The 17,481-nt window shown below is 42.4% G+C and overlaps 1 protein-coding gene across 1 annotated transcript; it reads left to right on the top strand.

Moving 5' to 3' along the window:
• The first annotated feature begins 2,875 nt into the window (after nucleotides 1-2,875).
• Nucleotides 2,876-17,043, top strand: nsun2 (NOP2/Sun RNA methyltransferase 2). The gene is made up of 19 exons (XM_026156967.2): nucleotides 2,876-3,100; nucleotides 3,531-3,688; nucleotides 3,898-4,002; nucleotides 4,082-4,187; nucleotides 4,316-4,387; nucleotides 6,789-6,873; nucleotides 6,986-7,178; nucleotides 7,727-7,801; nucleotides 7,964-8,094; nucleotides 9,662-9,735; nucleotides 9,834-9,964; nucleotides 10,487-10,583; nucleotides 10,728-10,945; nucleotides 11,095-11,187; nucleotides 11,273-11,408; nucleotides 14,878-14,958; nucleotides 15,381-15,519; nucleotides 16,167-16,206; nucleotides 16,315-17,043. The coding sequence occupies exons 1-19, from the start codon at nucleotides 3,035-3,037 to the stop codon at nucleotides 16,634-16,636; spliced, it is 2,322 nt and encodes a 773-aa protein (XP_026012752.1). The 5' UTR covers nucleotides 2,876-3,034; the 3' UTR covers nucleotides 16,637-17,043.
• The last annotated feature ends 438 nt before the right edge of the window (nucleotides 17,044-17,481 follow it).

The following is a 17,481-nucleotide window of genomic DNA, read 5'->3' as shown; positions in this document are numbered from 1 at the left end:
GGCAATGATATTGTGTTTAATACAGCGTTTGTCCATATAAATTACATGTTATTGTTATGGAAATAAAAGAATAAGATGCTTTCATAGGGGGTTGTTGGTGGATAAAAAAAGAAAGAAAAGAAAAACAGATCATTTTACCTCTTTGCTTGCTGGTTGCCATGCAACGTGAAGATAATATATTTAACTAGTGTTTTGTGTGTATAAAATTGCTGTGATGAAATAAAAAAGATGCAACATTTTAAGGTGCAAAAAGTGCATAATTGCTAAAATAGGTCAATTTAACGGGTTGTTGGGTGGTTACTAGGCAGTATGATGATTCATAATATAGGACCTTTAAGGGACCCGTTTGGTTGATCAACTCCTGATCGTGTAGGATCACTGGTTATTATTTATTTATTTATTTATTTATTTATTTTTAAAACAGAAATTTGATGAAGTAGGATTAATATAACATTCAGGGCCAAATAACGAACACATGTATGTTAAGGGAGTCTTTGTTATTTTCATAGACAATGATTTGCATAAAATCCCACAATGGCACATATTACGATTATATTAAAAAAAAACCGAGTTGGGACACTTTTTAAATAATGTGTAAAAAAGTGAAGTTTGTGATTTCGACAATAAATATGCTCTATGTACTTCTTTGGCAAGTAAAATTTTACTTTGTTTTATGACCGCAGCCCTTAAAAAAAAAACTCGACTGACGCCACAAACCACCGTCAAACCTCTGTTCAATGTACTAAAATTAGCACCAACCACTACTGCACTTCACGGCCGCATATCACCGGAACACGCCGTATCATAAACCAAACCTACGGACGTGTTTCGCTCTCGCGTTGCCAGTGTTTAACCGCACCGTGAAGCCAGCATCTGCTTTTCCTTAAATCAACTTCTATTTCACAGCCGGCAAGAGCCAGGACGTAACCGACATCATAAACAAACTTCAAACCTCGACTTCAATGTACTGAACTAATGGCCGCGTCTTCAGAATAAATTCTAACGTATTATTGCTACAGAAGCCAGTATTAGACAAAATTAAATGTGGAAGGTAAAGTGGCTGCAACTAGCTCAACGTAGTATCTTATTAGTTTCTCGGTAGAAGCAGTTTATTTAACACACTGGAATTCAGCCTCAACTTATGTTGTTAGTATCTTGCGCCAAAAACCAGACACCGACAAATTTACTGTGAAAATACATGTGACTCAGTGAACAGATTAATTTGGAAAGCCCAATATGCACATTTGGTATTTATAATACAACAGGCTGTGCTTACCTTTTTATTTTTGGACCGGTCCTCTGTTCACCTCGCCTCACGATCTCACCAAAGGCCAAATCTACACCTCCTCAGCACACCAAAGATCCGGGTCACACGGCACCAAGTTGTTGAAAACACGCAGTTCTTTGAATCTTTGGGCTGAAGGAAGGACAATACTCGGTGTATAAATGCTCAATCAACAATCATTTATTTGCATACAATTCAACAATAAGAGCATTACAACGTCCGGACGGGAGAGATGCTACCAGAGGGTCAGGCACATGTCTCAAAATGGTGACGGGTTGCTCAGCTTTTTATAGTCTCTAGTGGCCCCCAGCTAGTCGTAAAAGCCAAAACATCACATTTTTTCTCTGTTACAGCGCCTATGTTATGACCTCGCCAGTTGTTTCTCTGCTTTCTGTAAGGTGGGGGTGTGGAATGTGGTCTATCTATCTCCCCTGTCTTTAGACACAGAGTCTCCTGCTTACAACCTTCTCTTCATGCTTCAACAATTAAGCATGTCAAGAAAACAGTGTAACACATTCCCAGCAGATCAAGGATACAGAGTGATGCACATTTATCTAATGAACTAATATGTGAATATGTTCTGTTAACTCAAAAGTATAATGAGAACTAAACTACATACAGATCACACACTCTATTTTAAAGGGTATAATATGATCTACAACAATATCATAATTCAACTATTTTGATTACATCTATAAGGTAACATATAATAACAGAATAATATCACATTAGTTATTTAATTTGCACAACTTTAATGGCATTAATTTAGGAAAACATACATTTATACAAATTCGGTCATCGTCATTCAAGCTGGAATGTATATAGTAAACAAGAAATTAGAACAATGTATTTTATATAATTCAATTTTTATGGTTGCAAAGTTTCACGTAAACAATTTAAACTTTATTTTTGTAATAATAATATTTCAGAAAAGTGCAGACCGGTGTTGTGCCAAAAAGTGCCAAAAAGTGATTGTCTGCCAAAAACTGATTTCCGGTATTTGCCAAAAACTGATTGCTCGTATTTAAACTGCTATAAGTAACTTGTTGGGCTATAATAGGTGAAACATATGTCAAATGCATCCCTCATGGATGACATAAAGTCATCTTGAGCCACAAACAACATTCGTGTAACAAGGTAGAAGCCGCAATCAGTTTTTGGCAGTGACTTTTATATAACCTTTATTTATCCAGTTAAAAAAAAAATCTCATTAACATTAAAAATGTCTTTTGTAAGAGTAAGTTGGCCAAGAGGACAGCAGAAATGGCAGCAAATATTACAATATTTCTGTAAAAATATTTTAAGTGGGGATAAAGGACCGGATTGGTTATAATGTAAGTACAATAGCAGAGAGTTGTAAAGATACTTGAAAAACAGATATTGTTTTAATTCTCTATATAACCCCTTTGTAAACCCTGTTCACCGAAGTCTATTTACGAACATACGTAAAGATATTACACATAAAAAATACACAGAAACATTGGAAATCAGTTTTTGGCAGACAATCACTTTTTGGCACATCACCCGGCTCGTTGAAGCGTTTCTGCTTTCTTTCAGGCAGATTTTGCGGCCACCTCAAGGGGTCCTCATTCACGTGCGTCAGAGCAGCACGTTCCGTGGATACACAGCCTGTCCATCATCAGGCGCCTTGCACGTTTACACTTTAGCTGAGCAACAGCTCTGTTTTGCTCGCGTCCAGTCACCACGTTGTTCCGCAGACTTTTCTCCAGAGTTGTCTGCTATTCCAACATGGGGAAAAGAAGCAGACAGCGGCAGAAAAACCAGAATGCTGGCAGGGACAACAGAGACACCGCTGTAAGTAAAACTCCTGCTCCAGACAAACTAGCTAGTGTTTGTGTTTAGCCACGCCGCACATGAATGTTTAAATAAAGTAACTGCAGAAAGGAAGCGACTGCAGGGATAATTTATATCTGTTACCTTTACTGAAAGTAGCAGATATAAACTGCTGCTGGTTACCGTGCTGTTTTCAAAGCCATGTGTGACCACCATTCCCCCCCCCCTTTTTTTTGAACAAAGATCTGTATATCTTTATATATGTGAACAGCTTGTTGTACTATAGGCCAAATTCAGCACGACACCAGAGTTAAATGTAACAGATCGTATGGTATGTTGTTCAGGCTGTTACTCATAAGCAAGTAAAGTTTAAATTTGATTTTATCAAACGACATTCAGTGTAGCAATTTTGTCTCCTGTTAGTTTGCATGAACATATTTGTTTGTCCCAGGGTTGGGGAGCTGGGTATGCTGACATTATCAAGGAGAACAAGCTGTTTGAGAACTACTATAAGGAGCTAGGTCTGGTACCTGAGGGGGAGTTTGAACAGTTCATGGAAGCAATGAGGGAACCTCTGCCAGCAACCATCCGCATCACTGGATACAAGAGGTGAGCTGGACAGATCTACAACTTGGGCTCATGCTTAACGCCATGTAGGAGGTTGTCATTGGAACGTATGTGCCCCTTTGTAGGTTGTTCTGAACTTTTTCATGGAAATTCCACTTTTAATTACAAGGTGAAAATGCTTAATCATTAATTACATTCATAAGGAGAAATATTAGATCCCTAATGTAAATGCTACTAATTTCCTTTTCCAGCCATGCCAAGGAGATCCTTCATTGTCTGAAGGAAAAATATTTCAAGGATATTCAGGAGCTGGAAATCGATGGTCAGAAGATCGAAGCTCCGCAGCCTCTCAGCTGGTAATATATCATGTTTTCCCCAAGACTAAAAAGATGCACTGATTCAAATTAAAACCAGATTGTGGACTGTCCTCTTCAGGTACCCTGATGAGCAGGCCTGGCACACCAACATGAGCAGGAAGATCATAAGGAAGTCTCCCCTGCTGGAGAAGTTCCACCAGTTTTTGGTCAGCGAGACAGAGTCGGTGAGTCAGTCACAATCCCAAAGATCACATTTGTGTTACCAGTGGAAGGGGGTTAAAAAACCCCAAAACATGTCAGGAAGTTGGTAAAGAAGTGGAGAGACTGACATTCCTTTTGTTTGTCCTCGCAGGGCAACATCAGCCGACAAGAAGCTGTCAGCATGATCCCTCCTCTACTTCTGAAGATTGAGCCCCATCACAAGGTAAAAGCACAGTTTTATTATACTTAATGCAATTGAACTTTTTCTCTGTTTTAAACTCGTGTGCAAATTTACCCTCTGTGCTGGTGAGGGGTGTGTGCATAAATCAGATGAACATGGTTTCATAAATAAAATCTTAGGTCCTTACGAGTTTAGAATAATCCTTTAATTAATTGTCCCACAAGGGGAAATTTGGTTGTAACAGCAGCCAAAAAGACACATATACAAACAAACAGTACACAGGACATGGAACAGAAACATACACAATTTTTCTTACATATTTACATCAAGGACAGTGGTTACTATATACAATTATATATAAATTAAATAAAAATAACTACAGATAAGAGGCAAAGCAGGTTGTAGTGCGAATCAGTTAATTAACTTATTGCAGTTATAGCGGAGATGTAAACATCTGTGTTTGTTGGGAGCAGTTCTGATTGTGCAGTCTGACAGCTGCAGGGAGGAAGGACCTGCAGAAACGCTCCTTCATGCATCGAGGATGCAGCAGTCTGTCACTGAAGGAGCTCTGCAGTTCAGCAACATTTATATGCATGGGGTTGGAGACTCTGTCCATCAGATGTTATTTTGGCCAGAGTCCTTCTGTCTCCCACCACCTGCACTGGGTCTAGGGTGCATCCCAGAACAGAGCTGGCCTTCCTGATGAGTTTATCCAACCTCTTCCTCTCAGCTGCCAATAAACTGCTGCTCCAACGTACAACACTGTAAAAAAATGACAGATGCCATCACAGAGTCATAGAAGGTCTTTAAAAGCGCTCCCTGGACTCCAAATGACCTCAGCCGCCTCAGCAGGTAGAGTCTGCTCTGACCCTTCCTGTAAAGAGCATCAGTGTTGTGGCTCCAGTCCAGTTTATTATTCAGGTGAACACCCAGGTACCTATAAGAGTCCACTATCTCAATGTCCACTCCCTGGATGTTCACCGCTGTCAGTGTGGTGGGTCTGCGTCTCCGGAAGTCCACCACCAACTCCTTGGTTTTCCCGGCGTTGATCAGCAGGTGGTTCTGCTGACACCAGTCAACAAAGTCCAGAGTCCACTGTCTGTGCTCTGAGTCGTCCTCACCTGTGATGAGGCGACTATGGCAGAGTCGTCAGAGAACTTCTGTAGGTGGCAGCGTGGGGAGTGGATGGAGAAGTCTGCAGTGTAGAGGGTGAAGAGGAACGGTGCCAGCACAGTTCCCTGTGGGGCCCCCGTACTGCAGACCAGTGTGTCAGAGATACAGCCCTGTGTCCTCACATACTGTGGACGTTCTGTGAGGTAGTCCAGTATCCACTGGGACATGTGGTGGTCCACTCCCGATATCTCCAGCTTGTCCCTCAGAAGTCGTGGCTGGATGGTGTTGAAAGCACTGGAGAAATCAAAGAACATGATCCTCACAGTGCTTCCAGGCTTCTCCAGGTGAGTCAGAGCTCGGTGCAGGAGGTAGATGATGGCGTCCTCCACCCCGATGGTAAGCAAACTGCAGCAGATCCAATGAAGACCTCACCAGGGGGCGCAGATGGTTCAGAACCAACCTCTCGTGGGTCTTCATCAGATGCGATGTCAGGGCTACCGGCCTGTAGCTGCTGAGGTCCTTGGAATGGGAGGTCTTTGGTACCGGTACCACACGGGAGGTCTTCCACAGCTGTGGTACTTTCCCCAGTGACAGGCTCAGGTTGAACTGATATCCTAGGATGCCACACAGTTCATCTGCGCAGCATCTCAGGAGCCTGGAGCTGACGCCATCTGGACCTGCAGCCTTCTGCACCTTGATCTTGCGAAGCTCGTTCCTCACTTGAAGTGCTGAGATAGAAAGAGTGGATTTTGGGGGAGGGGTGTGTATGTTGGAGTCCACAGAAGCCGGGGGTGTGTGTGATGGCTGGGAGGTGAGAGGTGTGAAGTCCTGAGATGAAGGACAGTTTATTCCTGACAAATATTTTATATCCCAGTTAATTTGTGTTACGATAACTGCAACATAGTTAGCTATTTCTCATCCTCAGTCAGATCGAGCTGTTCTGTCCTTGTTCCACAGTCTCGATTAGCTCAGTGTGTCGGCACACGAACCAGTTCTCCACCCACTCCGGGTTCTGGTTACATTGGTCCTCTTGCTCACAGGGGATCTCCAGAGTAGAAGGCTGACTGTTACCAGCAGAAAAGCAAGACAACTGAGTTGGAGTCGGTTCCTCTGTGGGACGAGGCAGCTGAAGTCTGTGTTGAGTTCTGCCACAAAAGCAGTTTTGCTAGGGAGCCAGTCAGATGGGAAAACACAGGACAGGAACAACTGATTAGCAGAGACTACACTCTGCCAAATGTCCTTCAGCGACCGTGAACTTATTGTCCTCCCACAGGAGTCTGTGTTGGTAACAATAAAGTGGCATCAAAGTTTAAAAAGAGTTTCTATGCAGATCCTGGACATGTGTGCAGCTCCAGGGTCGAAGACAGCCCAGCTGATCGAGATGCTTCATGCTGACATGGATGTGCCGTTTCCAGGTAGGAAAACTGGAAGAAATCCATGTTTTGTCTTTAAATTGAAAAAAAAAAAACCCAAGATTCTCTTGCATTAATAGTGTATATAAGTTCAAACCTGATCTCCACCTTTCAGAGGGCTTTGTCATTGCAAATGACGTGGACAATAAGCGGTGCTACTTGCTCGTGCACCAAGCCAAGCGGCTCAACAGCCCCTGTATCATGGTGGTGAACCACGACGCCTCCTGCATCCCCACCCTGGAGATCAACTCCAATGGCAAGAAGGACGTCCTCTTCTATGACCGCATCCTGTGTGATGTGCCCTGCAGGTCAGCAGACGTATCTGCTACATGTCTGCATCGCTCATGCAGAGAGTTGGGGTTATGAAGCTGCTAAAACAGTGAATGATCAGTAAGCTCTGATTTATGTGTGGGTGTTTGACAGGAAAGCAGATTTTATGAGGCAGATGTAGATGACGTACCACACTCTCCATCAAATGCACCGTCCTCATACGTTGCTGTTAGTGTCTTTGCGACCTTCAGGTTTCAGTAGGGTGGTAAAACATTTGTCCACATCTTTCATCTCTCGAAATTTAGCATCATTTTGTGGCCAAAGCAGAACTGCCCCGGTTTGCAAATGCTGCCTGAGTTTGGGCAGCTGTAGTGCTGAAGCCAGGAGTCTCCTGCCAAAAACAACATAGGGAGGGGAGAGGCGTGGAGGGGAGGAAAAGCAGTAATGAAGACAGAAGCAGACCGTTTGTGCTTCGCAGACATTTTATTTGCCCCATGACAAGTTGAAAAAAGGCTCCGTGGAGGTTTCACCGCCTCGGGCCAAGACGAGGTGGGTGTTCTGACTGTTGCTGCTCTGTGCTCTGCAGTGGGGATGGCACCATGAGGAAGAACATAGACGTGTGGAAGAAATGGACGACCAGCAACAGCCTGCATCTCCACGGGTGAGTGGAGGAGAGTGCGCGCTCACACCTAAGCTACAACACAGGAATGCAGTCGTGTGGTACACCAAATTGACTAAACAGCAAGGGAATGGAGTGTGTCGCTTTTGGTCTTAATTTAAAACGTTGGCAGGATTACAGAGCGCACACGTGTGTTTTCACCAGGCTCCAGCTGCGTATCGCTGTGCGTGGTGTGGAACAGCTGGCTGTGGGAGGGAGGATGGTCTACTCCACCTGTTCACTCAACCCCATAGAGGACGAGGCTGTCATAGCAGCACTGCTGGAGAAAAGTGAAGGTAACAAACACACATTCTGGGTCACACAGTAAGAGGTCAGCATTCATATTAATGTTTTAGCTGTTTCATGCTTCTTACTTTGAACTCCTGTTGCTGTGGAGCAGGGTTTGATAATAAAACAATGGCCTCATTTACTAATATTTGTGTGGAATCGTTCTTACTGTGGACAAAAAATGAGTTCGTGCACAAAATTTGAGTCGATATGAAACAACAACCTTGTGGATCTTCATACAATTTGCGTACTAAGGAAACACGTTTACATCCAGGTGAAGAAGAGAAATTGGTGATGATATAATTTGGGTGGATACAGACATTTGTTTACACACTTTTATAGTAAATGAGGCTCAATGACTTGTACTTAGGTTTGTGACAGAAAAATTGACAAATATTCATCGTAAATTGTGTTTAGACACTGAAACCCAAGTCAGCCGCTCACACACACAGTCAGATTTAGACTACAGTCCCTCTTGCAAAGTTATCTCTAAGATTTCCTTGAATATTAGAAAGCATTGACAATTTTGACCAAGTTTAAGGTGGCACATTTTTCATTTTTGTAAATCCAGTGTGCCCCCCCCCCCCCCTTTCTTTTAATTTCTTTTTCTAAACTGAATCTTGTAAATTAAAGTCAAATGGTACTTCCGGCGGTGCCATGAGCAGGCAGCGGCTGATAGCGCTCCAGCAAAATAGTGTTTTTTCTTTTTTTTTTTTCTTTCTTTTTTCTACGGCGTAGATGTTTTATTTGGTTTCCCGACCGAGGAATTCTTTTATTTATTCATACTGTAAACTGTAAAGCTGCTATGTTGGTCATTTTAAACCACTTCAAGGTCACTTTAAATTTCAGTTGTAAATTTTAGACTGTTATTAAGCCTTTTTACCTCAAAGTGTATATTTACTCTCCTTATCTTAGTCCTAAAGTGTATATTTATTCTTACTCTTCCTATATTTCTTGTTCTTTTCCACTGAATGCAGCTGAAGCCTTGTCGTCTCGGCTCTCTATATACTGTACTGTATATAGCAGAGATGAAAAAGTTTACTTGACAAATTTAGATTAAGAGCAGGAGATCATTTAGACTATGTTTACCTTGTTATTGACAAGTGGCTGTTCGAGATATCAGTTCTGGTGGCATCTGTGGTTGCTACTGTAAGAGCAATTCATAGTCAGATCATCTCCATCCAAACACCAAGATGGGATGGTTTAGTGGCAAACTCGCAGTTCCACAAACCAAATTTTTCACCGTGGCTTGTCCATCATTTAATAAAGTCTGTAATCAAACTACCGTTTTTCTCTTGCATTCAGTCTGACATGACAGGATACCTTGCATTCAGTTGTGTGTTGGACATGGTAATGTGTAATTATGCTGTCATAACCTGAGATGATACATGAGCGTGGACATTCCCTAAAGTTCATCCATGTCAGATCCACAGGAAATGATCCGTCCGTGTCAGCAGCTACACCTCAGCTCTTCAATTTTCAACAGGCTAAATATTTCACTTTGTGTTTTATGAAAGTTATGTGTAAATGTCATGTCTTATAAAGACTGGCTGCTCTCTTGCTTCATGTTACCAGGAGCGTTGGAGCTGGCTGACTGCTCAGCTGACCTGCCGGGGCTGAAGTGGATGCCTGGGGTCACTTCCTGGAAGGTACTGGATTTTATTTTATTTATTTATTTATTTATTTAATGCCAGTCGTTACTTTTGAATTGTAGATCTGTATCCAGACTATTTCTGTTTCTTTGTAGCTGATGACTAAAGAAGGCCAGTGGTACACGGACTGGTCCGAGGTCCCGAGTAGTCGTCATACGCAGATCCGACCAACCATGTTCCCGCAAAAAGACTCAGAGAAACTGGCAAGCTTTCATCTGGAGAGATGGTAAGTGAGCAGTCCCAGACAAACAGATGCAGGTCCATGCTAATGCGTTTTAGAATTGAAGGTGTTCTCTTAAAAATAGTGTGAAATAGCTTATTAAAGTGTTCAATCTTGGCATGACAAGTGTCCTTAAAACGTTTCTGTTAGCCTGCTTTGTTTTGGCTGATTTCTTTCAAGAATCGTTAAAATACAGAATTTCATTTTACAGAATTGGAGTACAGTAGAGAGCATCCTACACCGTCACCTCTCACCACCGTAAACTGTGCTTTTTGAACTTACATCCAGTGTGCAGTAGATGCAGGCGCACCTGCCAACCTCACATTACGGAGGATGATGTCATGTTTAAGCGTCAGTGCTCACAATGACTTGATATTGGCAGCAGAGGGAGCTGTTGTCACATGTTGATTAAGGCGCTTTTTCTTTTCCCACATGCTGTCTTCACAGCAGGGGCTCTATCAAACCCCAAGCTGTGATTTATTTATTTATTTTAAATTAATTTTTTTCTGTGTGTGTGTTTTATGGCAGTATGAGGATTCTGCCACATCACCAGAACACTGGAGGTTTCTTTGTGGCTGTGCTGGTGAAGAAAGCCCCGATGCCTTGGAACAAAAGATATCCTAAGGTACTTCATCTTAAACACTCACACACGATGCCCCCCACCCCACGTGCCTCACCTCACCTAACCTCGCCCACCTGGTCAGGTTATTAACCACACCTGGAGCTGTTTTTTCTTTGTCCGTTCACTCTCCTCCTCTTCCATCTCCAGCTGAGGAAAGACTCCAAGCTGTCGAGCTCAGCTGCCCAAACCAGCAGCTCCAAGGAGGCTCCGTCACCAGGAGACACTCCACATCTCCCCCCTGAAGGTTCCACTGAGAAGGTGGAGAGGAACAGCCAAGAGGGAAAAGTGGACAAGGAGGCAGATGAGACGCCCGAAGGAGCTTCTGTGGGTCAGGATGCCGGTGCTAAACCAGAGGGGATGTGTGGGTGAGTCGCACTGAGCTCATGAACTAATAAATGGAAACTTATGACTCTTAACTGGTTATAAATACAGATAAAAAAAACAAAAGCAGTTCTGGACCCACAAACAAGCTCTTTAAAATGTAAGTAAACATTTTGTATCTGTCCTTTTTCAGGCCTCCACCCTCAAAGAAGATGAGGCTGTTTGGATATAAAGAAGACCCCTTTGTGTTCTTAAGTGATGATGACCCCGTCTTCACCACCATACAGTAAGTGCACCCTTGTCTTCAATGTAAAATAGGTGTTTTCAACATTTTTCTGCAGCATAAATGCGTGTTTCTTGTTTTCCTCTAGGTCTTTCTATGATCTGTCTCCCGACTTCCCCAAACTCAACGTCCTGACTCGGACCCATGAGGGCAAGAAAAGGAACTTGTACATGGTGTCCAAAGAGCTCCGTAATGTCCTGCTCAATAACAGCGAACGCATGAAGGTAGGCACACGTGTTTGATAATGAAGATGAAACATTTGTGTTTTTGAAAATTGATACAGCCAATCCATAATCAGTTATGTCCTGGAGACATTGTATCGATCCTCTGGAGGAAGAAGCATTATGTTTACCTAAGTGCTGATTTATGGGCTTTACATTGATTCGTTTGTTTGGTTGGTTGTGTTGTTGTTATTTTTCCGTTCTTTTTGTGCGTTTGTCTCTGTGTGAGGGAAGCAGCTTAAACAGATGGGAGCCTCTCCTTTCCCAAATCCCTCTGGTCCTCCACCCTGCAGGACCTGCACAGGTGGCATTGTGGGGACTCGGGCTCTTTGTTCTCCCCGGTGTTTGTTGTTTCTCAATTTTTAGTCACTTTGTCTTAAAGGAACCGGAAACTTCAAGATCTTAATTTTCATATTTTTCCTCTGGTTTGTTGTCCTGTTTATCCATTTAAATGTGTTACGAGTTGCTCAGTTCTGGAGCGATCGTGTGCAGAAACGTCTACATTAACATAGTGGGAGTAAATGACAGTCCGTGTGTGGTGTGGAGTGCCTTCACCTAACCTGTCATGTAGTGCAGTATATGACCAGTGAAAATGCGGAGGGTGTCTGTTGATTGCTGTGTCAATGTGTCTCGTGAAGGCCGGGTTAGATGTTGTCGGACAAGATGCTGAAACCCAGATTGTTGTCATTCAGATATCCAGGTGTGTTGGTGTGTATGTGATGGATAAACGCACTGTATAAATACTAGAGATGGACCGATCCGATATTACGTATCGGTATCGGTCCGATACTGACCTAAATTACTGGATCGGATATCGGAGAAAAATAAAAAATGTAATCCGATCCATTAAATATCACGAAAGCACCTCACAAAACTTGCAACACGCCGTAACTCGCCTCAGAACGTTAGCACGTCGGAGCAGTATGCATCACGTGATAGAGCGGCTGTGGCATGCGGGACCTGTCGGTGGTCTGGATAGCATTTGGAGCTTCGCTAGCAACCCAGCATTTCATCTCCGACAAAGTTATCCCCGAGAGAAGTAAAGCAAGTGTGTAAGTCCATCTCTGAATGTTTGTAAAGCATTCCTGCCTTAAGCTTAACGAGCGACTGCCTCTCGCTCTCAGGCTGCTACTTCAATCATGAAACTGCTTAATGATCAGCTGATCGGCTTTTCTGTCGCGAGTCCGTGTCTCTTGTTTGCTTTTGGCCCACTTTGCACCAGAAAGAGGAAACCAGCAGCTGAACAACAGCAGCACGTTTAAGCTTGATAAGCTGTTGTTAGAATGTATTTAATATTACTTTCTACTCGAGGATCTTTTTCTACGCAGCTGACGGCTGGTAACTGTCCAGGGGCGGATCTAGCAAAGTTTAGCCAGGGGGGCCGATAGGGCATTAACAGGGAAAAGGGGGCACAAAGACATACTTTTCTTTCTTATTCTCATTTAAAATGTCGAGCTTTTAATAAATAATTATCTGACACCCAAAGTTTTAATTTGATGTAAAATGAATAGAAGTCCATTACTGTATATAGTGACTATTAAGTCTAATATATACCCTAGTAAGCTATAGTACTTTTTCCTTTGGGAAGGTACCATCTGTGCAGTCTGCAATTTTGTTGAAGAAAGATGTTGAATCTATTTAATATTTCTTGAAAGATAATTGAGCTCTGTGCATTTTTTTTCACACTGCATCAAATTGAGGTTGATTACGTCGATTAAGCATCATGAGGTGGAACATGAGGGGTGGTTCCTTATTTTTTATTTATTTATTTTTGTTGCTGGGAGTTGGAACCCTATTAGTTAGGTTGCTTAATATTTACGCTAGGTACTCTTTAAAATACCAGAATAGGGAGGATGGTGTAGGTTTAAGTTTATTAGATTGATCAGTATTGCTGAACTATGAAATATTTTTTATGTATACAGGTATAACAGAATAGCTTTAGTGTAGTTGTTGTTTTAAACTTGAGTATGAACTTATACAAAATGCAGCAAGATATTTAAAAAACAGTTTTGTTGATTAAAAAACACTATATCGGATTCATATCGGTATCGGCAGATATCCAAATTTATGATATCGGTATCGGACATAAAAAAGTGGTATCGTGCCATCTCTAATAAATACCAGGCCATTTGTGTATGTGTGGTAGGAAAAAAACATGCATAATCTGTAGGCCTATTTCATTTTAAAAGCATGTATTAGTGTTTGTATACTTAAGGCTTTGAGTGGTCAGTAAAACTAGAAAAGCATGATTATAAAGTATCTGTTTAAAACCAGGAATTAAATCTGGCAACAAGAGAAAAAGTGTATGTAAAGATTTCAGAGCACCATCATTAAGACACAAAGTATCCGACTAAAATTACAGCTGTGTGTTTCACTGAGTTAATGAGATGCTCAGTGCATTGTAATGGTGTGTAAGACCAGCTGAAAGAAATTCAGCCTCATTCTTTCAGCGGGCGCTAAATGGTCTGAGAAATTAAAAAATAAACATCAGAACATGTTTCTAATTGGTAAGTAGGACCTGTGTTGGCATCGGGTCTTTAGGCTTTTAGGCTCACTGTACACAGAAGTCTGAGGAGTCTTCCAGGAATGAGGGGACTATTTTCTAGAGGACCGATTAGGGAGTAGATGGTTATTTTGTACTTGCAGCCCTCTTATCTGGAACATAAAGTTACGGTCGTGATATATCCTGCTGAGAGGTGAATCACCTTCACAGCCTCGCTTTACTATACAGGCCTCTGGCTCCATTATGTTCAAGAGAAGGCAAACATTTCTACAGCAGGCATCTCCAATAATGTTCAGCTCACACCAAAATAATCCTGACATGTAAACAGCACCACAGGAAAACCTGAGCGCTGATTGCACCTTGGTGAAACAAGCCTAGACACTGGCAACATTTTCTGTTTCCAGTTTTGTTCAAGTTTCACGTCACCTCTGAGAGTAAAACATGAGTGTTTGCATACAAGTTGGCGTCTTCCATGCAAACTACAGGTGACAGCAGCAGTCTGCTAGTGATCAAAGCAATGATGAGGTTTTTGGTGCGCCAGCATCTTTGCAACCTCCAGCAACCACTCGTCAATCAGTTGCCAAGGGGTTGCCGACCAGTCTCTAGGCCTGATGATTGAAGCCTTGCGGATCACCTTGACCTTAGTAGTCTCATTAAATTGACTTTAGTTCCCTTATAAAAAGAACAGCATGTGTGTGGTAGAGTTTTTACTATGCAAATCACTGACACAGTTGCTCCCACACCTGCTGGGACCCCAGAGACTGGCTGGGCTGTGTGCCGATGTCTTGTACAGTCGTTGCCTGGAGGAAGAGAGTTCAGTGTAATTACAATTGCATCACCAGGAAAGCTACAAGAAACATAATTAGTCACTGATTGGAATTTAAATAACCTGTCTCTTTTTTTCTGTTTATTTCAGTGTGGTGTTTTTATATGGACGTGGTTCATTACACTCTGTTTTTTGTCTCTCAGGTCATAAACACAGGGGTGAAGGTGTGGTCTCGCAATAGTGAAGGAGAGGAGTTTGGCTGTGCCTTTAGACTGGCTCAGGAGGTAACACACACACACACACACACACACACACAGTTTTCAGGCAGTCACAGTTCAGTCCTGTATATAAATCTGTGTTTCCATTTGTTCTTTGGCTATCATCTTGACTAAAAGTTGCATGATTTGGAGACTGTTCAGTCATTCATCAGTGACGTGATGCACAAAAACTTTATAGTTCTATTATTTTATCAACTTAAATATACTTTGAGGTTATAATACATTTAATTTAATGTTCAAATATGCAAGAAATCCTTCCTGCTGTCTTTACTGTTGCCAACGCAGAGCTGTAGCCGAATAACAAGTGAGCCAGACGGCCGATTTCACACTCAAACGAGTTGATAATGAATTCATTTTATATGCTGCGTGTAACTGGAAAGAGTTTCTTTGTGCCGATTGTCAGCCACATGTACTTTCTGTCCTACCAGGGTATTTACACTCTGCAGCCATATATACGCTCCAGGATCATTAGGGTGAGTGTGGAGGACATCAAAGTGCTGCTGACCCAGGAGAACCCCTACCTCAGCAAGCTGGAGGATGAAGCACATGCACAGGCCCAGAAAATTGGTACAGTCAAATATAGATATGCTCTCCAACTGTGTGTGTTCGGGGAAAATATATCCAGGGTGCACACTGGTCTTTAAATTGTCTTAGATATACATTTATGGCGTCAGCGTATTAAATCACGGGACATTCAGTTTGGGTGGGTCGGATCACTCTGAGAACGCAGTTATTTTTGTTCCTCGACACATTTTAAGTCACTCGCCGTGGCTGAAGTTTTAGGGTCGTGCTCGAGAATCCCATCCATGCTCCGATTCAGGAGGCGACACCAGCAGGAAAACAGTGATTCACTGGTTCATTTTGACCCTGTTGAGTTCACAACTGAGTTTTACTGTCGACCTTTAAGTATGATTTTTATGATGTAATTTTTTTTCCCCTTCCCAATGGAAATGATGTAAGTTAGGAAGCAGCAGATAAGTGACAACGAATGAAAGTGAAAATGGAATCTGTAATTCTCATCAAAAAAATATTTTTACAGATCAACTTTGACCAAATTCCCACTCCCACTCTAATATATCCCACCCACCCACAGTGTTACTCATGTCACCTGTCAGTGGTCATATTTTATGTACGTTTTCCTGCCGTATAACCTAACGTCACGGTAGGTTGTATCACTTTCTACTTCCTGTAAAACTTTAGTTTTCTCTCCACAGGAATGGGAAGCATTGTGCTGAAGTACATCCCAAACCCAAAGTAAGCGTGTAACATGTTTTTAGTGTTTCTGATGTTTGCATTTTGAAGTGACAGCCTGTTTTTTGTTTGGTTAAACTGTGCGACCCACCATCGTCCTTTATTTTTCAGTAACCCGGGGGAACCTCAGTGTCCCATCCAGCTGTGTGGCTGGAGGGGAAAGACGTCCATCCGAGCATTCGTCCCCCGCAACGAGAGGTTTCATTACCTCCGAATGTTAGGTGTGGAGGTCTTCAGAGACAAACAGGGCCTCGGGCAGAAACGGAGTGATGGAGAAAAGGACGGAAAGGAGGAAGCAGAGGATGCGGCAGAGAAGGACGAAGAGCAGGAAGAGGAAAGAGCAGCAGACAAAGAGGTGGATTTGGAGAACGGCAATGAAAATGGATCATCAGAATCAAAGACCGACTGTGGTGACAAAGAGACGAGTAGCTGAGAGTGTGAAGGTGATTGTAATGAGAAAGGACTGACTGACGTATCGGAGCTTTAAGAGCTGTTGACCAGGTCCACAACCACACGCCGTGGTACAGGAGGGTAACGCACCGCTACGGCTTCCTCTGCTCACCACACTGCCAGTGCACAAGGATTCCCTCCCAGAGATGCACTCCCGTGGGATTTTTCATTTATTGGAGCCTCTCTAGGAGTCAGCATTTTAGTTAAATGGCTTATATTATTTTATAAACTTTTTTTTTTTGCATTTTAACAAATATAGTCCACCGATAAGTGGAACAGATCCATTTCATTCAATTGCTCACATTTCAGGAGGTTTCTATTAATTGCTGTTTTATTTTTTACACCTGTAATTAAGCAGAAGTACGAAGCTGATTAAATGCTTAAAAGGTTCACTGTGTCACTAGTCAAGTGATTTCACTTTAAGATTAATGCGGCCCTGCTGATCTGCAAAAGGGCGCTTGAGCAGGGATTGGTTAGAAGTAGATGGTGAAGGTTGGATATTAAATAAACTCTTGCAGGTAAGTTACTTTCAGTGACATGCTTGTGGTTTCCAGCTATCAAAGACAATAAAAATGAACAAGTAACAAGTTTCCAGCTGGTTGTAGAACACAGGGCGCAGAGGCTGGGGCATAGACTGTAAATAAAAGATGGCCACATCCACCTTGTCGGTTTTAAGGAGCCACATTTGGATTACAGGCTGCTGTGCCAAATTAAATCTGATACTGGCAAGCTTGGTGATAGCTACACATTCATTTATTTTATGGAGTGGAGAAAAGAATCCTTAAGGTTATATAAGATTAAAAGTTAGGTGGGGGTGGGATTTCACTC

The sequence above is a fragment of the Astatotilapia calliptera genome, chromosome 22 (assembly GCF_964374335.1).
Source record: "Astatotilapia calliptera chromosome 22, fAstCal68.1, whole genome shotgun sequence".
In the NCBI taxonomy this organism is placed as follows: domain Eukaryota; kingdom Metazoa; phylum Chordata; class Actinopteri; order Cichliformes; family Cichlidae; genus Astatotilapia; species Astatotilapia calliptera.
This window is presented reverse-complemented; position numbering and strand designations above follow the sequence as displayed.